At 46.4% G+C, this 23,005-nt stretch overlaps 1 protein-coding gene across 2 annotated transcripts in view; it reads left to right on the forward strand.

The window, feature by feature from the left end:
* The window catches only part of PRKCB (protein kinase C beta), a 206,926-nt gene that overhangs the window by 158,221 nt on the left and 25,700 nt on the right, over positions 1–23,005 (forward strand). For both annotated transcript variants that reach the window (XM_039349688.1, XM_039349687.1), the window contains exons 10-15: positions 4,511–4,684; positions 10,999–11,090; positions 11,227–11,289; positions 13,052–13,190; positions 21,982–22,062; positions 22,173–22,280. In XM_039349688.1, coding sequence (XP_039205622.1) covers positions 4,511–4,684; positions 10,999–11,090; positions 11,227–11,289; positions 13,052–13,190; positions 21,982–22,062; positions 22,173–22,280 — 657 coding nt within the window. The remainder of the gene's footprint in view (positions 1–4,510; positions 4,685–10,998; positions 11,091–11,226; positions 11,290–13,051; positions 13,191–21,981; positions 22,063–22,172; positions 22,281–23,005) is intronic.

Genomic DNA, 23,005 nt, shown 5'->3' on the forward strand with positions numbered 1-23,005 from the left:
TCCTAGCCTACTTCGATATGCTCTCAGAAGTGGCTGGTTGGTCTTGGTCAGTTTGTGAAGGCAGTCCAGAGTTCTGACCCAGTAGGTTCAGGCAACTGATCAAGGGCAAATATTGGGCACCAGATCAACCCAAGAGATTATCCAGACCACCCCCAAATTCCATGACACAATGCAATGTAGGTAGGCATAATAACCCTCTCTCTTTCTACATCTGAAGCTAGGCAGGGAGGATTGACGTTAAGAAATTAGGGCAAAGGGAAAAACAAAACATTAATCTACAAGGCTACACACATGTCAACAGTAGTTTTGCAGCACAGAAGCTCTCTGCTGTTCATTATTTACTTACTCAATTTATATAACTGCCCACTCATGAGTGACTCTGAGCATCTAACAGGGTTAGAAATGTCACTGCATAAAAGCAACAATAAAAGGATAAAACACACAGCATGTCAGGAACAAAACACCATCTGTTTACGGTAGATGTATCTGTCATCCTGGGGGAAGAATCAACTCTTGAACCCAACAGCCTCCTTGAACCCAACAGGGCCCACTGGATCTTGAGAGGAGGCTTTTCCATAGGCAGGCACTATGTCAGAGAAGTTGTGCCTTCTGGACTCCACAGGGTGACTGTATTTAGTTGATGGGACCCAGAACTCATCAAATTTGCAGATCACACTACGCTGGTAGGAAGAGCCAACACCCCAGAAGACCAGCTCAGGATCCAGATGGATCTCAACAGATGGGAACACTGGGGCCTACCTACCTAAAAAAATGAAATTCAGTGTAGAGAAAAGTAAGGTTTTACACTTAGGGGGGAAAAACCCCTTTGTACAGGTACAGAATGGATGAAACCTGGTTCAATAGCAGTAACTGTGAGAGGGATCTTGGAATCCTAGTGGGCAATCACTTAAATATGAGCTAATAGTGTGCGCCAGCAGCCCAAAGAGCCAATGCATAAACAGATAGAATCAAGATCACATGAAATATTAGTACCGCTTTACAATGCCTTAGTAGTTAGACCGGAGCTGAAATGCTGCATCCAGTTTTGGTCACCTCAATATAAAAAAGATGTTGAGACTTTGGGAAAAAGTGCGGAGAAGAGCAACTAAGATGATTAAAGGTCTGGAGACTAAAATGTATGAAGAACGGTTGCAGGAACTGGGTATGGCCAGTCTAGCAAAAAGAAAGACTAGGGGAGGCATGATAGCAGCCTTCCAATATTTGAGGGGCTACCACAAAGATGAACCTATTTTCCAAAGGATGAAGAAGGCAAGACAAGGAACAATGGATGGAAACTAATCAAGGAGAAAAGCAACGTAGAACTAAGGAGAAATTTCCTGACAGAATAATTAATTAATAGTACGGCTCGCCTTCAGAAGTTGGGGGTGCTCCATCACTGGATGTTTTTAAGAAGAGACTGGACAGCCACTTGTCTGAAATGATATAGGGCAGGGGTTCCCAACCTTCTGCACCCCTAGAACGCTTCTGATACATTCTCGCACCCCTTACAAAAGTTCGAAATAATGGCAACAAATTATGCATATACATTGCAATTTTTAAAACCCAAGTTTTCGCACCCCCTGGAATATCATCTTGCACCCCCCCAAGGGGGTGCAAACACCCCTGGTTGGGAACCCCTGATACAGGATCTCCTGCTTGAGCAGGGGGTTGGACTAAAAGACCTCCCTTCCAATTCTGTTATTCTATCTTCTTACCCTGCTGGATCTTGTGGGACAGGCAGAGATAGTTAAAGTAGCCACGTGCTTTTGCAACAAAAGCTCTAAAAGGCACGGCTACTTTCATGTATAAGACAAAGATGCCGTGTTTGCCCTCGCCGGAGTCTTAGAGGCCTCCTAAATAATTTATGAAGCGTGGATATTGATCTTCATGCAGCCTCAGTGCCCCAAAACACCTTCTTATGAGGCTGCACCTTCAAGAAGAAACCTAGGTTGGGATTTCCAATGAGATTTAGACATTTGCTCCTCAGGGGCTCTCCCCACCCCACCCCACCCCCCCACACACTGTAGAATGATGGGCATTTCTTGCATGTGCTTCAGTTAACTGCAGCAGCAAAGAGCAGAGACTGACTGCAGGTAGATATACTGCAGGAGAGACAGGCAACTGGTCGGGAGGCTGAACTGTGCCATGGTTATGGGGCCCAGGTCATCCTCCTGACTGACTGCCAACCAGCCCTCCCAATGGGAAGAGCGCTGGAAGGGCTGAAACATTTCCTCCTTTTTTCACTTATTTGGGAGAAATTAAGAGTCAAAATGAAGACGTTTTGCTCATGGTGGTCTTAAGTTTGCTTTCCCATCCTTTGCTCAATCTCTACAAAGCAAGTGAAAACTGTCCTGCCAAAATAGGCCATTTTGTCATCTAATTTCAGGGGTATTTCAGAGGTAAATGGGGGCCTCACCTGAGCTATGGTTGCTCATAGTTGATTTGGGAGAACTTATTGATTCTTGATAGGTAAGGGATCTAATCCCTGGCCTTCATCAATCAGGGGCCTCCTTGGGAGATCTCAGCGTAGCCTCCCTTTTGGGAAGGCATTCTCATGCCTTGTTGTGGTTGTGAGGCAAAGGTCTCTGAAGAGCAGCAGATAAACAGAGCTTCAGATAAATTCCAAGGGGCTTGAAGACCACACAGATTACGACCTGTATGCCCCAGCACTGCCATCCATGATTCACATCAGATCCATGGGCTTGACCATGTGGGGAAGGGCTCTCCCCCAAGCCAAGGGGAACAAGATCAGGGCAGCAAAGCAAGGCCCCATTCATATGTCTCAGAAAGCCTGTGCCTACGTGGACTGCATGCCTAGAAACCAGGGCACGGATTCTGCTGCCAGGATGAGTGAGGGGACAGCCACGGCCTCCAAGCAAAGGAGAAAGGTTGTTGCTGCAACACCTGATTGTCAGACCTGCTCCAACTTGGATCCTTAGGAAAGAAAGACCCATGACTCCATTTGGTTGAAGTGATTTGTTTTGGTTCTTTTACTAAAGACAAATGGTTGCAGCAAAAGTAAGGCTGGATCTGTGTGTTCCTGTGCAAAAGGTTACAATTTCCCCCACTCCCTGGCATTCCTCCCTTAACCAGTTCAACAGTGTGCAATAGCATTTGTGTTTGATGTTTTGGGAACTGCTTTGAAGCTGGGTGCTTCTCTGCATTCCGTTCCCAGGCCAGGTGTCCTTGGTGACTGGTTTATTCCAGTTTGACACCTCTGGTTCCTGTCAACTTGTCCCCTCCCCCCTTTCTTCCTCTTCTTCTCTCCAGCCCAATCTTCCCTAATTTCCTTCCCTCCCCACTTTCGGTTTAAGGCAGGATGCCAATGAAGCGAAGTAGCTAAAGATGGCAGACTTGGCACTGATTCTGCTGCCAGGATGAGTGAGGGGACAGCCACGGCAGATTCCTCCTTCCCAATTTGCCCAGTGAAGGATAATTAAGCTGAACCTCTCCCACATTCTGACCAGGTAGGCAGTCCTTAACTCTCTGCCTCTGGCCCAGCACCAGGGAAATAGGGAGGAAGCCCAGAAGCATAGAACTTGATAAATCTCAGCAACTAGTTGGTTAGCAATGTCGGCAATGAAGACTTAATGAGAAATAAGGTTTGTTAAACTAATGCAGTAGTTCCAGTTCTCTAGATCAGGGGTTTTTGAGCTGTGGATCAGGTCACAAGCTATCCTTGTGAAATAAATATTCAGTTATTAAGAGTAAGTACAATGGTTATTTATTACGCAACCCTGACACCAACTAAATCATTTGTTTTATTTGTGGGGAGAGGGTGTCATATAATTTAATTGATCATTTGGGAGGGGTTGTAGTATTCCAAGCTATTACTCAAATTATAGAATACTGAAGAAAAGGGGAACACACACACACACACACACACACACAAGAGAAGGCTACGCTCATACAAAATGTCAAAAAAAATCAATACACCATCGTGCTACATTAATTGCTCTTTACTTCTTTGAAAAAAGATCTCCAATCTTTCAGAATGGGCAACTGTAATAAATTTAATAAATCATCATCATCTTCATTACAATCTTGGATCTCAGCACATGTCCACCACAGAGGACAGACCGGTTGGAGAGAGATCACCTGAGCCTCCTGCTTGGATGTCATTAGGCAGGATTCAGGTTGTCTTCTTCTATTAGATCCATTTTCACAGGTTGTGCCACTGTGTAAAAAAGGTCAAATGGGAAAACCTGCATTCCATTTGTGGACTCTGCTCAGTGTCAGGTCAGGTCAGAGATGCTCTTGGGTAGGTCACAGGTCAAGTGGTTGAAACCAGAGGTATGGGGCCTGGGGAAGGGATGGCTTATTCTCCAAGAGGTAACCCATATCTCCTTGCACTTGTTCTTGCTTGTTCATGAGTAACGTACATTCAGATTATGACTGCTGTCAAACCTGCTCAGCTTCCTCCTTGGGGAATGGCTAAAGAGGGGAGGCTTGGAGCTTATGGGTATGAACAGGCAGAATCCTCACATACATCTGTTTTGCCTTGCTCCAGGTGATGCTTTCGGAAAGGAAAGGAACGGATGAACTTTATGCCATAAAGATTCTGAAGAAGGACGTGGTCATCCAAGATGACGATGTGGAGTGCACCATGGTGGAGAAGCGAGTGCTGGCCCTGGCTGGAAAGCCCCCCTTCCTCACACAGCTTCATTCTTGCTTCCAAACCATGGTAAGCTCCCCCACAACCCTCCATCCTGAATCCTGCAACGGTTCCTCAATTGAGTTGAGAATCTTGTCCCTTGAGTGCATTCCTTGCGCTAGATCAGTGATGGCGAACCTTTTAGAGACTGAGTGCCCAAACTGCAACCCAAAACCCACTTATGCATTGTCGAGTGCCGGGTGGGTGTGGCCCATTGGCTGGGTGTGGCCCATTGGGTGGGCATGGCCAATTGGGTGGGCATGGCTGTGGTGGTAACAGCAGACTAGGTGAGACTAAAAAATTCAATCAATCAATTCCAACTTTGCAAGATCTTTTTTTCCTGTGAGAAGTTGAAATTAACTGATTGAACTTTTTTTTTTTTGCACGCGGCGGTGGAGGCCTAAAGCGAAAAGGTTTTATAAAACCCAGCTGAAGGCCTAGAACTGGGGCGATGACGCGCGTGCCCACAGAGAGGGCTCTGAGTGCCGCCTCTGGCACCCGTGCCATAGGTTCATCACCACTGCGCTAGAAATTTAACCTGGATGCACAAAATTGCCTTGTGTAAGGCATAAAGACCAAAGAAGGCATTGGCAGAAAAGAGAGTCTCATGAGCGGGAAATGGTATGACCTCTGGAGATTGGACAGCTAAGGTTGTTCAGCAGCAGGAAGTCAAGGATGGGCACAGAAGAAGAATCAAACTTAAGGCAAGGACAGCGGGACAACTGATAGGAAAGAGAGAGTAGTAAAAGTCAGAGTAGGAGATCCTGGAGAACAGAGAAACCCCTGGCAGAAAAAAGCACATGTTTCCTGGCCAGAAGGAAGAGGATTAGCTCTGCATAACTGGACATGGTGGACAGCTTGAAATAACAGCAGGCAGGAAGGCCAAATCAGCAGACATATCCTTGATTCACCATAGTAGCCCAGTCTCAGATGTGTAGGGCCTCCCAATCTGGAAAACAGAACAAGCTGTGCACAGGATGGATTTGTGTAAAGTGTAAGAAGGCCCCAGTTACCCACCAGTTGTGTAGACCAAAGGTGGAGTGCACCCACAGAGGACCCTAAAGCCCACAGCAACTCTGTCTTGTGAGGTTGAGCTGAAGGTTTCTTTTTCCCATCCAGAATTTTCAGATACAAAGAGAATCTTTTTTTAAATAAATATTTTATTAATTTTCTATTTTTACAATCAAGTGCCTAATAGACAACATGATGACTGAGTCCATTAATGATTCCGTGGTATATGTAAGCTTCTTCACACTAAACTGAAGCCCTGGCTTGAAGCCCAGAACTAGTTAAGACTTCGGCTGGCCTTGGAAGCTTTTACTATTGAGAATTGCAGCTGAGAAAAAAGGAACAGGCTTGGGGGCTGCTTATCTGTGTGGCAGAGATGACAAACATTCTAAATTTGGCCTGTCTGAATTTTGAACATAAATACTGACTTTCAGAACTGTATTGTGGATTTATTTTCTTGTAGAAGAAACATATGAACACTTTGGATCATAAATCTTGATTGTTAAACAACCTTCAATGGTTCTTTTTTCTCCCTGGACAGAAAGGATATATTTCTTACTGGACAGAAAAAATTGAATTTTACTTATATCTGCTTAGGGGAGATTCAGGAACAGACAGTTGCTTGGAGAGAATTTCTTTCTGTGGTTCATCAGTATTTTCTTGGTGATGTGGCAAACTGAGGCTTCTGGAGACATATGTTAAGGATGGTTTTTTACTATTTAGAGCAGTGGTTCTCAACGTTTGCATGATGGCGACCCCCGTCACACAAACGTTCTGCGCATGCGTGGCACGCATGCGCGGTGGCGCCCCCATGCGCGCCCCCATGCGCAGTGGTGCCCCCATGCGCGGTGGCGCCCCATGCGCGGCGGTGCCCCATGCCGCGGTGTGCATGTGCGGCGGCACCCCCATGCGCAGCGCGCGTGCGCAGGGCCACCCCCTTGCACAGGGCGCATGCGCGGGGCCGCCCCCTGAGGGGAGAAAATGGCGGATCGCCTTCATTGGCGACCCCCGAAATATGGTCGATCGACCCCAAATGGGGTCGCGACCCATAGGTTGAGAACCGCTGATTTAGAGCTAAGTATGAAACATTCATTTTTATTTTTTGTAGGTAGCCTTTATAAATTTATCCAACCAACTAGCTGTTCTTAAACCTCCTCTAAGCAGATATAAGTAAAATTCATTTTTTCTGTCCAATGAGAAATATATCCTTTCTGTCCAGGGAGAAAAAAGAACCACTAAAGGTTATTTAACAATCAAGATTTATAATCCAAAGTGTTCCATCATATCAGGCAATAGTGTATGTTTCTTGTACAGGAAAATAGTTCCACAATGCAGTTCTGAAAGTCAGTATTTGTGTTCATAGTTCATACATGCCAATTTTAGAGTAATACCATCTTCTCTGCCACACAGATAAGCAGCCCCCAAGTCTGTTCCTTTTTCTCAGCTGCAATTCTCAAAAGTAAAAGCTTCCAAGGCCAGCCAAAGTCTTATGTAGCTCTGGGCTTCTAGCCAGGTTTCTTTTAGGCATAAATAATTTGTAGTGCTGCAATTCACCACTAGAAGTCATCAATGCCGTTTTTCAGTTTTTAAATCCAAAACTTATATTGTAAACTTTTCAAGTCTTCCTTTTTTTAAAAAAAAAAAAGGTCTTAACAACACTTTTAGTCCCCAAATTTCCAAGTCATATGTATATATTAATTCCAAATTTAGTTTTGTAGGTTTCTCCTTTTTCCAACAAGTAATTAATTCACTGCTTTCCTGAGGGAACGGGGTGAAAATTCTCTTTCTCTCCTCGAAGGGAGTGCTTTGGGCAGATTTTCAGGAAGAGATCTTAAAGTCATAAAGAGAGGCTTAGGTCTCACCCAGTTTTATCCACGTTGCTGTAAGATTGCTTGATAGTGTTGGTTGTCTTCGATTGGCAGCAGCTTCTGTCTGGCTACGTGAATGCAGCCAGTCTTTCCCCCACCAGTTTGGAGAGCTTCCTCGGATCAAATGGGAGGGCTGCCACCCCCCCCCCACAATCAACAAGAATCCCTCCTTGCTTGCCACCTCTATGGGGCGACTTTTGACCCTTTCCAGGGTCCCCCAGCAGGACGAAATCAAACGCAAACGATGCAGCCCCATCTTTCTGTGTCTGCTTCACTGCAACGTCAAAATCAGACACGGAGAGAATCTTGATGGCCTCACTTATTCAGCCTAGGCTAAAGATGCATAAGTGGGTGTTATTGGCATGGAGTTATCTGATCTATGCCAGCCGATGCTGCTGCTCAGTGCCTTTATGTAGGTGTTAAATCAGAGCCCAGAGAGAGAAGTTCTAGGCCATGGAGAAAGATGGAGAAATAATATAAAGTAAAACTCCCCCCCTAAACCTCAAAGGTGGTCCAGGAAGATGCCATCTTCAATGGTATTGAAAGCACTGAGAGATAAAGAAAGGCTAAGATGGATTTACTACCTCCACCCCAGTCTCAGCAGAGGTCATCTGAAAGAGTGAGGGATGCTGTCTCAGTGGTCTGGAGAGAGGTCCAGACAACCCATTTCATCCAACATCCCCTGTAGCTGTAAGCCAACCATCCTTTCTTCAACCTTCTCCAGGGAATCCAACTAGATCTGCAAAGAAAGAGAAACACGCAGGTACAACTTAATCCAAAGCTGGGGCATTCCCTCCTGCGGGGAGAAGGATCTCAGGTGAACTGTATATCAGAGTTCCAGAGATAGCCCTAAGCTCTTTTCAAAATCTAGGGCAGGGGTCCCCAACCTCCAGTCCCTGGATGCCCAAAAGGTTGGGGGCCACTGCTCTAGAGTTAATGGAATGATATGACCACATCAGATTGTGATATTACCCAATTCCAGATCGCATCCTCGCTGTTCAAGAGTGGGGGCAGGAACCTGTTGCATCCTGAAGTGACCTGCAGATAGGAATTCTATTCTGCATCTCAATTAGCATCAGTTACTTTCAGTTTTCTTTCTAATTCTCCGTATCGGTGCTTCTCAAGCTCGGCAACTGTAGGACGTATGGACTTCAATGGATCACTGGGGAATTCTGGGAATTGGAGCGCACACCTCTTACAGTTGCTGAGACTGAGAAAGGCTGCTCTCTCTATGCCCAACGGGAATGCAAGGAAGTGACTCGTCTGCCAACCTGCCTCACACACACCCTTTTTCAAAGATAAAGTGGAGCAACAGAAATCAAGAAACCTTCCTTCCCTGCAGCAGGTGGGCCATGTTTTTGTAAAACGATTGGCATCCAGAGGAAGGGGCAGAGACGCAGTGACCTTGGGAGAGGCAGAGAGGCTGCATACTGTGTGTTTGGGGGGGCAACCTTTCCAATTTGAATGGGAGGAGCGGTTAAGAACGAAGAGCGCTGAATGCCTGTGTTTGAGGGGATCCTTTTGCCCCCAAAGCGGCCAACTCTTCTACTGCAATGCAGTGACTTAACACTCTGGATGTTGGAGGCAGGAATTAGGAGGGGGGCTGCAAAGGGCACGAAAGAGGGGCTTTCCCAGCTCTGGCTCAGCACAGAGAGCCGTGCAGCAAAGGACGCCAGGAGCAGCTCCCGCAAAGCGCTTTCTCTCCAGCTGCTTCCAGCTGGCGGCTGATAAGAGCCGAGGAGCCGCGCTGAGAGCAGCACTTCCTCGGCGGCGGCAGCTCTTGGACGGTAACAATGGAGGCTTAGAGGATTACCCTGAGATGCCAGCCCAGCAATTGGAGTTGGCAAAGCCCGCTGGCAGCCGCCAGAACTCCCCGAGCCTCTTTTTGTGATGAAAGGCCGGCGTGCTGAGATCCACGTCGTCTGGCCTTTTCCTGACATCTGAAGTGTGTTGGCAGAGGATTAGAGGGTGCAAAGCTGCCTGGGGCTTAGCACTAATCAGACCGGGGACACATTCACAGCTTGTAGCAGAAGGCATTAGATGTCAGAGGCAGAGATGAAGGAGCAGTTGTGGCCCAAGCATGGGAATCATCTCTCTCCATCTCAGCAGGGTATGTGGGAGGTGACGGAGGGGGGGGGGCTTAACCAATTGCTCAATATTTCAGGAGCCTGAGGGGCTCCCAGATGATCCCCAGATGCCAGGTGCGTGAGAGCTGCGCCCACTAGGATTAGCCTTCCTAAGCTGAAGGCATCTGGGTGTATGTAAAAAAGTCAAGGTGGTACCTGCAGCCACACGATTGGCACCCGCTCCGTTTGTACGTATACTGTATGTGATGCACAATTGGTGTAAAAAGGGGGGCAGAGTAGCAAAATGACAGAGTTGGAAGGGACCTTGGAGTCCAAGCCCCTGCTCTAGCAGGAGACCCTGGATCAGGGGTATTCAACTTTAAGACTTGTGGAGCAGCATGGCTGGCTGGGGAATTCTGGGAATTGAAGTCCACAAGTCTTAAAAGTTCCCAAGGTTGGACACCCTTATTCTATACTATTCCAGTCAAATGGCTGTCCAATCTTTTCTTGAAAACCTCCAGTGATGCAACTGCTGAAGGCAAGCCCTTCCACTGGCTAATAGCAGTCAGGGCAGGGTGTCAGGTGTGCGGTTGTGACTGCCATCTGGACTTTTCTGTCCCCACTCCACCCCCAGAGGTAGATGCCCCTGCCTCAACCTGCTGCCCACAACCAGGCGCAAAGGAAGTTCCTACAGGAAACAACCTTGGCCTGATCCCCTCCATGGGGGTCCTGAACTAGGGGCTCAGTATAGCCAATTAAAAGACCATTCAAACCCCAAATCCACTCCTCCCACTTGCCTTGTCTCTCCCCTAATCTAGAAATGTCTTCTTTAAGTCCTCATCTTCCTCCTCCCCACCCCTTCCCCGCTCCTCTCCCACCAGCTGTGCTTTCCTTCAATATGTCTAATCCCACACAAGGAAGTCAAAGAGATTTTTTTTTCTTTTTAATACCAAAAAGGCAACCAAATCTTTTCTTTCATCAGGATTTAAATTGCCTATTGCAGTGGCTTCAACAGAGTAGCAGTGTCCTGGTGAGGACTTGCTCCTCCCCATTTTTTTCAGCTCAGCTTCACGGAATGGCATCCCGCAGGACACAGGAGCTTCTTCCGGCTGGCTACAAAGTCAGGAAACAGGCTGCAGGAGAAGGTCACCAAAGGCAAGGCGATGACCCCAGTGGTACTATCAAAGCGGTGCTTGCTTTTGGCATGCATGGCACATGCTTCAGTTGCACAGCTGCGGCCACCGCCTTGACTTTGCAGTCCAGGTCCCACAGATGCCCCTTGGCAGGGCCTCCCCAACTGAGAGTTGCTTGCAAGGCACCCAAGAGGCCCAGCATGGTGCTCCATTGCTTCTTCTGACTTTGGTTCAGCATCTTCCACCATTTTTCTCCCCCTTTCTCTCAGGACCGCTTGTATTTTGTGATGGAGTACGTCAACGGTGGTGACCTCATGTATCAGATCCAACAGGTTGGGCGATTCAAGGAGCCCCACGCTGTGTAAGTGGCCGGTCCAGGGCTGTGCCTGGGTGGATGGGGGGAAGTGAGGATTTCTCCCTCTCCCTCTGAGGATCGATGCCGAGGGCCCAGGTGGCAACTCCTGGCCTCTCCGTTGCTCTCCCTTCTTGAATGGCAGGTTCTATGCAGCCGAGATCGCCGTGGGCCTTTTCTTCCTGCACTGCAAAGGAATCATTTACCGGTAGGTGGGCTCTTTTCCTCTCTACGGCTTCCCAACCTCTGCCCTGGTAGTTCCCAGGCTCTGCTGTGCCCCACGTCCACTGCCAGTCAAAGCCTTCCTCGCCTCAGCAGCCCCACTGGGATTGTCTTGATCAGAAGAGGCAGGGCTTTGAGGCAGCCTTTCCTTGGCTTCTCATACTTCTGTAGGCTTGATGAGACACAAGCAGATTGATAAGTCACAGAGGGGGAATTGGCAGGCCTGGGACGTAGACTTCCTCTCGGGGCTCATCTGCTCTGCTCCCTGTAGCCTGGCATCTGGGAAGCATCCGGAGGTCCCCCAGTGGGACTTCTGGAGCAGCAGCAGCAGCAGCAGAAATGCAGAGTAGGAGCTTCAGATCCCAGCAAGAGCCCTAAGGCCCTAGAGGGGGGGACAGCAGAGGAGTGGCCTCCCCGTGTCTTCTGGAGAAGCAACCATTTCAACTTCCAGGCGAAAAGCCTTTATTCCCTGCTCCTCCCCTCCCCCGCTCATTCTGCATGCTGCATCGCCTCCTCTGCTGCCGGCCTTCTCCCCAAGTACGTTCTTACCGGCTCTTCGGATAGCAGTTTGGGAATGACGCGGCAGCAGCTGTAGGGCGAGAGACGGCAGCTGTGTGCCGCAAGGTGGCTTTGAACAAGGGCCGATTGTGCAGGCCTTGATGAAGTGCCACCGACCCTCTCTTGCACACGGCAAAGCCTGTCTCGCAGATCCCCTTGAAGCACGTACAAGGCCCTCTGCAGAGACAAGCTTGCTGCTGATCCTTCTGGGATGGAGAACTCGGCGACATGACTTTATTTCCATTTTCCAGTCCTTCCCTAAACCTTGACGGGACCTGCCCAAAGAGGCTTCCAAGGCTCGCCAGAGGAGGCCTGCATCCAGGGCAGGGAAGGCTCTGCTGCCTTCTGGTCCAAAAGAAGGTGGTTGGGGCTTGGACACTTCCGTACTTCAGGAGAAGACAAAAAAAATTACAGAAATGTGTCTCTGTATTATGACCATCCCCTGTTTATTCACCTGTTTCCACTATTTGCCTGCTACTCACATCACCAGACTCTGGATGGCTGAGGCATACAGGTGGTCCTTCACTTACCACCAAAGTTGGGACCAGAACTTCCACTGCTAAACACGACGAGTGAGTCAGGCCTAATTTTACCAACTTTTTTGCCACCGTTGTTAAGCGAACCGCTGCAGCTCTTAAGTGAACCAGGTGGTCATTAAGCAAATGTGGCTCCCATCGTCGGCTTTGCTTGCCAGAAGCCAGCTGGGAAGCTTGCAGATCTTGACCTCCTGGCTGCAGGAGGCTGGGACTGACGTAGGTCATGCTGGGTGCCAAGCGCCTGCGTTTTGTTCATGTGACCATGAGGCTGCTTGATTCACTTAACAACTCTGGCAAGAAAGGCTGTAAAAATTGGCCACAATCACTTAACAATTGCCTTGCTTAACCATGGAAATTCTGATCCCAATTGCGATGATAAGTCAAGGACTACTGGTTTCCAACAAAATATCACTCAATGGAACACATTTCTGAATAGAGCTGGAGCTTCCTATTTCAGCTCCAAGATCTGATCTCAGGGATGCCTCTCTCCTCCCTTGCTAACTGCAGTCTCTCTCTCTCTCTCTCTCTCCCTCTCTCTCCCTCCCTCTCCCTCTCTCTTTCCCTTTCTTTCTTTCTTTCTTTCTTTCTTTCTTTCCTTCTCTCTCTCTCTCTCTCTCTCTCTTTCTCTTTCTTTTTCTCTTTCTCTCGCTACAGAGACCTAAAACTTGACAATGTGATGCTGGACTCCGAGGGCCACATCAAAATTGCTGACTTTGGCATGTGTAAAGAGAATATCTGGGATGGAATTACCACCAAGACTTTCTGTGGAACGCCCGACTACATTGCTCCTGAGGTGAGCCAAAGGCATCCTGTCTCTGTCTTGAACTTGTGTTTCTACTTCTCAGCAGAGGCTCCAACTTATGAGAGATCATCCCAAGTCCCAAATCTGTGTTAAATGGAGGTTAGTTTTGGTAAAAGGTTCAGGATTTCACACTTGCAACCAAAACTCTAGGACTCTGCCCACGGAGTAAGAACGGCTTAAATGTCTGTGTCAGAGGTGTGGGTGAGCGAGAGGCAAGGAAGTGGGTGAGGGAAGAGAGCAAACAGTTTTGCCAACCAATTGCTGGGCAGAGCCGATGAGAAGTCAATGTCAACGCTGCAAATATTGTATATTTTTGCTTTTGACAATATGCAGAATTGTCTGGTAATTATGGGGTTAATACAGAGCAGAAGGGGAGTTGGGGGGTAAAACCGGGAAAGAAAGAGGAAGAAAACATTTGACCTTCACACTAATTGGATAATGTGAGATATGAAGGCTAATTTAGGGAGGGAACATGCTGATAATTTAACTGCTCGGAGGAAGAGAACTTAGATCGTAGCATCCCTCCGTTGTGCCTGTGCTGACATTTTGTAACAATAAAAGACTTTTAGGAAAATAATGCCTGGAAGTTCTTTGAAATGTTTCATTAGCCGGAACCATAACAGTCAGTTCAGGCCTTTGAAGAGCTTATTGGGGAAGCCAATAGGATGCCAGGGGAGTTTCCGTGGTGTGGCGTGGATGTGCCCCAGACTGAGATGTTGTTGCTACTTATTTACTCTGCAACAGTGGATGTGGATATGCAATCCCTAAATCCTTGGCCTTTCAGCCGCTCTACTTGCTGCATGCATGGACACCCCCACCCCCACCCCACCCAGACTGCATGCATGGTCCATGCCATGATTAATTGGGATTAATTTTTTAGCCAGGGTGAAGATGCTTAAGTGAGTAAATATTGGTTGGGACCTTAATTAAAAATCCATTGTCGCTGGTGCTTGTCCTCCAAGGAAGAGAAATGGATTATAAAAAAAAATAGTTTGATGATCTTTATGAAAGCTGTATGAACATCTGAGTCAAGGAAAATAGCTCTGCTCCTTCTCTGAGTGATGCTAAGCCATTTTGCCTGTCCTTCCTTCCCAGGGAGATATTTAATTACTATCCCTAATGTGTATTATTTTCCCTTGTTCTGCCAAGATTAATACGGGAGCCCTGCCAGGGTGATTAATGCTCTTTTGGAATAGAACAACCAGCCGTGTGCTTTGCTGGGCAACACGGCTACATCTCCAAAATGCTCATTTTCTTACATTTTGCTTTTAATTAATTGTTTTCTTTAAAATGTACGAAAGTGGAAGACCTGAAGACCTGCACACCACAATTTTAGCAAAATAAAGGTAGGACATGGATATATCACTTGGAGAAGACAGAGAAGGCAATAAATAAATTCCACCTTGTTTCAGGTGCAACAGCAGGCAGAGACACCTGTGTGGTTGTCTAATTTCCAAGTTCTTTTCTGGCAAATCTCAGGTTTAATGAAGTGGCCAGGGAGCCTTCCCCCACTTCAAGCCTCCGGCTGCATCAGGATTACAATCCCACCTAAATGGCACCCAGGTTGGGCCAGATGCTGCAACACAATACTGCCAATCACACCAGTGCAGACAGGCACTTAAAAACTCCCAGAATTGGGAGTGGTGTGCAATCCTTTTGTTCTTCCTCGTGCAAATAATGCTGGCAGTTGGGGAATGCCTGGGGTTTCATGGGAGAGAGAAACTTTTCTATTTTCTCCAAAAGATGATTTTTTTTTTTTCAGGCACACACTTTCCTATCACTGTATTGGGAAATAAAGATGAAAGATGAGCACGCCTGGTGAAGAACGGCCTTGGAGATGAAAGGATTTGCTTGAATTTCTCAGGCAGAAGCTCTCCTGCATTTGAGGTGCTGCCTTTAGGGTAGCATTTCTCAGTGTTCAACAGTTTTATTAGTTTACAATATATGATACAATGGAAATACAAAAGTAAATAGCGGAAAAGCTGGGGAAGGGAAAAGGGAGTAGTGAGGTAAGGGGGGGGGGAGAAAAAATGCCTTCTTTTTTCCTCCCTTACCTCACTTCTCTACTCCCTTTCCCCTTCCCTATCTTTTCCGCTGTTTACCTTTGTATTTCCATTGTATCGTATATTATAAACTAATAAAACTTTTGAATACTAAAAAATAAAAAAGGGTGGCTTTTCTCCAGAGAGCCAAAATGAGGGCTGGAAAGCCGGTCTCAAAGCTTCTGATCCAGGCTGTTTTTCACCCGGTTTCTTACATGGGCTTCTGTGCACGTGTGGGGCTTTTAAGGCACAGTCAGCCCTGCCAGGTAGGCCAGTCAACCAGCAGTGCTGGGATCAAAGGAATGCCATTTTAGTATTAGGCTATTGCAGTGTTTCCCAAACTTGACAATTTTAAGGCATGAGGACTTCAACTCTCAGAATTCCACAGCCAGCAACGCTGGCTGTGGAATTCTGGGAGTTGAAGTCCTCATGCCTTAAAATTGTCAAGTTTGGGAAACACTGGGCTATTGTAACAAAATCCTGAAAGCCCATCGGCCCATCAAAGACCAAACAAAATCCAGAGGGGTGATTTTGAGTTTCTTCCTCAAGCTTTCCAGTTTCTTGAGACTGAGGAATTTGCATCTTCATGGCTTATTCATTCCTTCCACATCCCCAAGGCCAGGTGGCCTTTGCATGCACCTTTCTGCTGGGCAAGTGCAGTGCTCTTGCCTCAACTGGACCACAAGACCAGGGAGCTCTGACCAAGCTACATCCTTGGCCTCCCCACTCTTCTTCCTGGCTGGACATTCACATGTGTCAGAGGGAGCCCCAAAGAGAAGCCAGCTGGATTAGTCAAAAAGCTGCAGAAAACTCTCCCAATGAAAGCAGAGCAGCGATAGCATGTTGCATGAATGCAGCCAGCTCAGCTGGTTCAGAGCGTTGGGTGAGGCCTGAGGGCGAATCAGAGAAAGCTCCCCCGCTTTTGTACACTTATCTTCTTCTGATCTGCCTCCAGTGCCTCCTCTTTCTGGAGAAAAGCACCCCGGGGTCAAAAGTTGGATTTTGACTGGGAAAAGGTAAAAGGAGCAGGGGAAAGAGGGCTGATGGACTTAGGTGGCATCCTTTATTTTAAAATACTTGCCTGGATTTAGCTGCTTTGCATACATCATTTGACTGCCTTCTTGACATAATTCTGCTCTTTAGCGTGTTTTATAAGACAATTAATGCAAAATGGTTTAGAAAAACTGCAAAGCAGATAAGAAGGGCTACGAGGAAGGCTTAAAGTAGTGGCCCAGAGTTGGTGACTTGCCTTGGCCTTCCCCTCAAAGACCCAAGCATCGCCAAGCAAGGACCAGCTTGCTTCAGGCTGCCTGTGAATCACCGGAGATGTTAGAAAAACTTCTGAAGCAACTCTCCTGGCAATAAACATGATCGAGTCTGTGTATATTTCACTTCAATTACCATGTGATTTGCATTCATGTTTGAATACATGAATCTTTTTCAGAATAGAAATCTGTAATTAAGACGAATAAACTATGTAATGGTTTGAGTTAAGTAGCAGGCTGCAACCCCCCCCCCCAAGCCATGAGATCTGGCTTCATAAAACGATTGACGCCAGTGGGCTCCTCGTGTTAAATGACAGTCAATATGCCACTGAGGAAGAGCTGAGGATCTTTTGTAGCACCAGCGGTGGTGGTTATGATGTGGCCAGATTAAAGCCTTCGGGAGGTCCAGTTGCTTAGTTCTAGGTTGCGTCTCTCCTGGATTAGTTTCCATCCATTGTTTCTTGTCTTGCCTTCTGATGCTTTGGAAAAATAGGTTGGCCCCCCTCTTCTTTGTGGCAGCCCCTCAAATAGTGGAATACTGCTATCATGTTGCCCTTAGTCCTTCTTGTCACTAGACTAGACATAGCCAATTTGTCAACGCTGCTAATATTGAGTATTCTTGCTTTGACAAAATATGCAGAACTGTCTGGTATTTTTAGAGTTAATTCAGATGATAGAGAAAAGGGAGAGGAAATAACAAAAGCCAGGGAAAAGGAACGGAAGTGAATCTCTGCCCTCTGTGCTAATTGGAAGATGTGACTTGTGACTGCAAAATAACGGAGGGGTTTAGCAAGAAAAGTTAGATGCCAGCAAGAGGAATTCAGATTCTGGCAAAAAAACCTCCATGATGTGCCATCAATTTGTAACACTGGTAATAAAGGCTTTAGGATAAACATGCCTGGAAGCTCTTTGAAGTGTTTCATTAGTCAGAACCATGACACAATTCCTACAACCTTTCTTCAATGGTTGCCCAATTTCTTCTTAAATAAGAAGAAATACAAACAAAAAGCTTCCAATTTCCCTTGTAGCAAATATAAGTACAATTACAAAATTAACTTCTTGCTCTATGTTTACAAAAGAAAGCTCACTCCTAGACATAGAATCCGAGGGCTGGAAGGGATCTTGGAGGTCTTCTAATCCAACCCCTGTCCAAGGCAAGAGCCCTTAGTCCAGTGGTTCTCAGCCTGTGGGTCGGGACCCCATTTGGGGTCGAACGACCATTTCACGGGGGTCGCCAAACAACGCAGTCCGCCATTTTTTCCCCCTTTTCCTTGGCTGTGCTACTCCCTTTTATTCTATTGGCTTTTGAAAGCCAATAGAATAGACTCTCTTGAATAGAGTCTAATTCTATTGGCTTTCAAAAGCCAATAGGAATTGTCCAGGCTGTCTCTGCCCTGCTGAGCCCGCCAAAAGTCCCCTTCTGCAAATGGTGCTGCACCAGTTGAGTAGTCCTCGACTTACGACCGGTTGAGTAGTCTTCGACTTACGACCGGTTGGGGGTCACGGCATTAAACCATCCCAGACAAATGGTTGCACAGCCTTTTCTTAAAAACTTCCAGCAATGGAGCACCCATAACTCAACAAACTGTTCCATTGATTAATCACTCTTGCTGTCAGGAAATTCTTCCTTATTTTGAGGTTGAATCACTCTCTGATGAGCTTCCACCCACTGCTTCTTGTCCTGCCTTCAAGTGCTTTGGAGAACAAATTGGCCCCCTCGTCTCTGTGACAGCCCCTCAAGTACTGGAAGGTGTTGTCACGCCACCCTAATTCTTCTCTCCGATGGGCCGCTAGACATACCTAGTTCCCTCAACCATTCATCCTATGGTTTAGCCCCCAGACCCCTGATCATCTTTGTTGCTCTTCTCTGCACTCTTTCTAAGATCTTTTCTATTATCCTTTTTAAAATTACCACAATCATAAAGTCCTTTCTTCCTTTTTCATGCAAAAAGCCCATAAGGAATTTCAGTCAACAATAAACATAGACTTTTTTCTCATCAAAGAAGTGAATTTAGCCATCTCAGCCCTTTTATTATCTTCAATAACTATTCCTCCACTGTTGGTAGTTTCAAACTTTTCCACTTTTAGAATATAAATAGTTTGCTGCAGTTTATATATATGAAAAAAAAGTTCCATTTCTTTCTTTCTTTTTCTTTTTTCTTTTTGAAGGACCACACTTGGAATACTGCCTCCCGTTATGGTCACCAAGATACAAAAAAGATGTTGAGACTTTAGAAAGAGTGCAGAGAAGAGCAACAGTGATTAGAAGCCTGGAAGCTAAGCATAAGATGAATGGTTGCAGAAACTGGGTATGTCTAGTGCAGTGTTTCTCAACCTTGACAATTTTAAGGCATGTGGACTTCAACTCCCAGAATTCCACAGCCAGCAATGCTGGGTGTGGAATTCTGGGAGTTGAAGTCCACATGCCTTAAAATTGTCAAGGTTGAGAAACACTGGTCTAGTGTAATGAAGAGAAGGACTAAGGGTGACATGATAGCAGTCTTCCAATATTTGAGCAACTGTCACAGGGAAGAGGGGGTCAACCTATTCTCCAAAGCACCTGAGAGCAAGACAGGAAATAACAAATGGAAACTTATCAAGGAGAGAAGCAACCTACATATAAGGAGAAATTTCCTGTCATTGAGAACCATTAATGGAATGGCTTGTATTCAAAAGTTGTGGGTGCTCCATCATTGAAGGCTTTCAAGGAGAGACTGGACAGGAACTTGTCTGGAATGGCACAGGGTCTCCTGCTTGAGTAGGGGGCTGGGCTACAAGACCTGTTATTCTGTTATATTCAGAAGTGATGATGTTCTGTATCTCTAAAGAACAGAATTGTTCAGACAATAGATTTCTGTCACTATGAAATATAAAGTTGGGCTTTGAAGCAAGACAGAAAGGGTGTTGATGCTTTTAACATGTTGATATTGGAGAAGAGAATTCCAGTTTCTCAGAACTGAATAATCTTTTCTACTCTCCTCAAGGCCAGGTATGCATTCCAAAATCTACTAGCCCTAAGGAGGAACAATAATAATTTTGTTCCTGTAGAAGCCCTCCCTAGATCCAGTGAATTTTGCCAATTACTACCCAGTCACAATTACTTTGGGGAGGGGGCAAGATGGTTGAGAATAGAGTATCCTTGCAGCTGTAGACACTTTGGGGAGACATCAGTTATTTTGACTCTGGATTCAGGCAGGGTTTGGGGACAAAATCTGCCATAGTTGCCCTGATAGATGAGCTTCTGCAGAAGAGCGATGGAATGTTTCTCTATTAATTCTGCTTGATTTTTTTGATGGCTTTTAACCCCCACAGCCATGGTGTCATGCTGGATAACCTTTAAGAATTTTGGATTGGGGGTAGTAATGCTGTGAATGCCACAGAATGCTCTTCAGCCTGCAGTGTTGTTTAACGTCCGCCGAGAGAGCTTTTGTGACTATCATAGGCTGAAAAGATGACAGTTGTACTCCTCTATATTATCTGAACCAAGAGAAGCTATTGGGGCATGTTCTGAACTAGTATCAGGATAAGAAAACCGAAACTTGATCATGACAAGATGGCTGGGAGGTTCCTGGGTACAGAAATTAGGAAGTTTGCCTATACTCAGTGGACTGTACTTCCCTAGAAAGAATAGAGATTAGATTGGTGGTGGTCCCAAAGTCATTGGACGACCAAGTGACCTTCAGCCAGGAACATTTCAGAATCCGAATAGAGCTGGAAGGAACCTTGGAGATCTTCTAGTCCAACCCACTGCTCAAATAGGAGCCCTATAACATTTCAGACAAGTGGCTGTCCAGTCTCTTCTTAAAACCCCCCAGTGATGAAGCACCCACAACATCTGGAGGCAAGCTGTTCCACTGGTTAATTGTCCTCACTGTTAGGAAGTTTCTCCTTAATTCCAGGTTGCTTCTCTCCTTGATTAGTTTCCATCAGTTGTTTCTTGTCTTACCTTGTGGTGCTTTGGAAAATAAACTGACCCCATTTTCTTCTTTGTGGCAGCCCCTCAAATACTAGAATATGCCTATCATGTCCCCCCCCCCAGTCCTTCTTTTCTCTAGACTGGCCATACTCAAATTCTGCAACTGTTCTTCATATGTTTTAGTCTCCAGGCCCTTAATCGTCTTAGTTTCTCTTCTTTGCACTTTTTCCAAAGTCTCAACACCTTTTTTATAATGTGGTGACCCAAAGTGGATGCAGTATTCCAGGTGTGGTCTTACTAAGGTTTTATAAAGAGGCGCTAATACTAATTTACTGGTATTAATTTATTTCTTACTAATTTAAGTACTAATTTATTTCTTACCAGCTTCATCTTCTGTAAGTCACTTTTTTCAGTGCCCTTCTAATTTCAAACAGTCACTAAATGAACCTTTGTGAGTCGAGGACCACCTGTATTGGTATATTGGAACGTTACAGGCACATTTAACCTCACACTTAAATCAGCGTATAGGGGTGTGAAATTCAAACATTCAAGAAAAGTCTTCATGCACCACAGAGAGAAACCAGCAGCTCCTACGATTTGTACTTGTGGATGCTCTGTTTTGGCCCAGTTAAGTTTCAGTAAAGCCTTGTAGAGTTGTAGGATGGAGTGTCTTCTCCATTGTAGCCTGTCCTTTTTCAAGGACCCTTTTCCTCCTGGGTGGGAACACTTGGCCTCCTCTTATGTGGACAGTGGAGGGTGGCCTAATGCTGTTTTCATCCTTTTAAATGATATGGTGCTGTAAGGATGCTGGCTGGGGAATTCTGGGAATTGAAGTCCACACATCTTAAAGTGCCCACGGTTGAGAAATACTGCTCTAAGGAAGTTAGTTATAGATTTGGTTAAATTTATATAGTTATCTCCTGTTGTTCTTGTGGAATTCTTTTATTTGTGGATGTGTCATTCTATTTCCATGGAAACTCCCTTCTGTGGGTATTTGCTGTGAAAGTCAGATAATAAATATTCTACAAATATGTAGCATAAGGACTGCAAACAGTGAGATAAGGGAGCAGGTGCTGGTGGGTCACGCTCAGTGGAAAGACAATTTGCCATTTCAGAAACCTGCTTTTCCTTCTTTGTGGAGGATCGGTTCCCATGGCGTAAGACTCCTAAGCAACCAACCTTCCTTTGCCTTTCTTGTGACTGGGAACTGCAGCTCAAATGTGTTAGAAAAAGTGCTGCCAGGTTCCACCATAGGCGGACACGGTTCCCTTCCTACCACATTTCCCATCAAAACACTGTTACCACATGGTTGTGGGACCAAGAGTGCTTTGGACTTAGTCCTGTAATGCAGTAGTCCCCAACCTTTTTTGGCTACGTGGACCGGCTGCGGCATGCAGTGACGCATGGTGGGGGGAAGGGACAGGTTCGCACTCTCGACTTAATCCCGTGCATGCGCAAATGAAAACTCGGGTGCTTGCCCGCCACTTGCGTGGCCCTGTTCCCAACGGGCCGTGGACCATTACTGCTATAATGGTGATATGGTTTCTGTTGTCTTTCAGATAATTGCTTATCAACCCTATGGGAAATCAGTGGACTGGTGGGCCTTCGGCGTCTTGCTCTATGAGATGTTGGCGGGGCAGGTAATCCAGCCTTGTGCTGTGGGGTGGGGTGCCTTTGGGGTGGGGCATCCCCAGATTTCCCTAGAGAAAAGAGTGGGTGCCTCTGAAGCCCCTTCCTCTTCTGCTCGCAGGCACCTTTTGAAGGAGAAGATGAAGATGAGCTCTTCCAGTCAATCATGGAGCACAATGTGGCCTACCCCAAATCCATGAGCAAAGAAGCGGTGGCCATCTGCAAGGGGGTGAGTGACGCCTTCAGCTCCCCTGGGGGAGGGAAGGGAGCACATTTCGTAGGCCAAGCGTTCGGACACTGGGCCTGCCGATTATCTCTCCTCTTCTTCTGCATCCTGTTGCAAACGAAACCGTCACATGTCAGAGCTGATGGGGCTCTGAAGTACTTTATGAAGCTCCAGTTAAATGTATGGTGGGATAGGAGCTCCGTGGCATTTCCTTGGTTGAGCCTGAGCAGTGCAGAAAACAGCTCAAGGCTCTTCCAGTGGAAATCTCAGTGCTGAAGGAAACACGTTCCTCTCCTCCCTTTGGATGGGAAAGGGAAGATCAGTTAGGATTTTCCAGAAAATGTCTCACTAGTGGTGACCAGAATGATAAGGAGACCGGCAGGATGGAGGCGGGAAGGGAACAGCTGAAGCTGAGGCCAAATTTATTTTCTCTCTTGTCACAAAAGTAGTGAGGGGTCTCGCTAGGTTTGCAGCTTCAAAGTCCTTCCACCCGTTGAGTAATTGACAATGTCAAAGCTAAGGAATCCTGAAAGAATCTCAGTAATTGAAGTCCAACACACTGTGACTGACTTGGGTTTTCTTTGAAATCCAGCCATGCTTCTCCCTTCCGCCCTTCACAGGCACAGGCGACTTTCTCTTGCTGGAAGATCAGAGGAAGTCCTACAATCCAGCTTCCTCACCATTAGGCATCCCTCCCAGCGTTCCCCCCCCCAATCCCCACAGGTCAA

Source organism: Crotalus tigris, unplaced genomic scaffold, assembly GCF_016545835.1.
Source record: "Crotalus tigris isolate CLP2741 ecotype Arizona unplaced genomic scaffold, ASM1654583v1 scf7180000018301.7375997, whole genome shotgun sequence".
In the NCBI taxonomy this organism is placed as follows: Eukaryota; Metazoa; Chordata; class Lepidosauria; order Squamata; family Viperidae; genus Crotalus; species Crotalus tigris.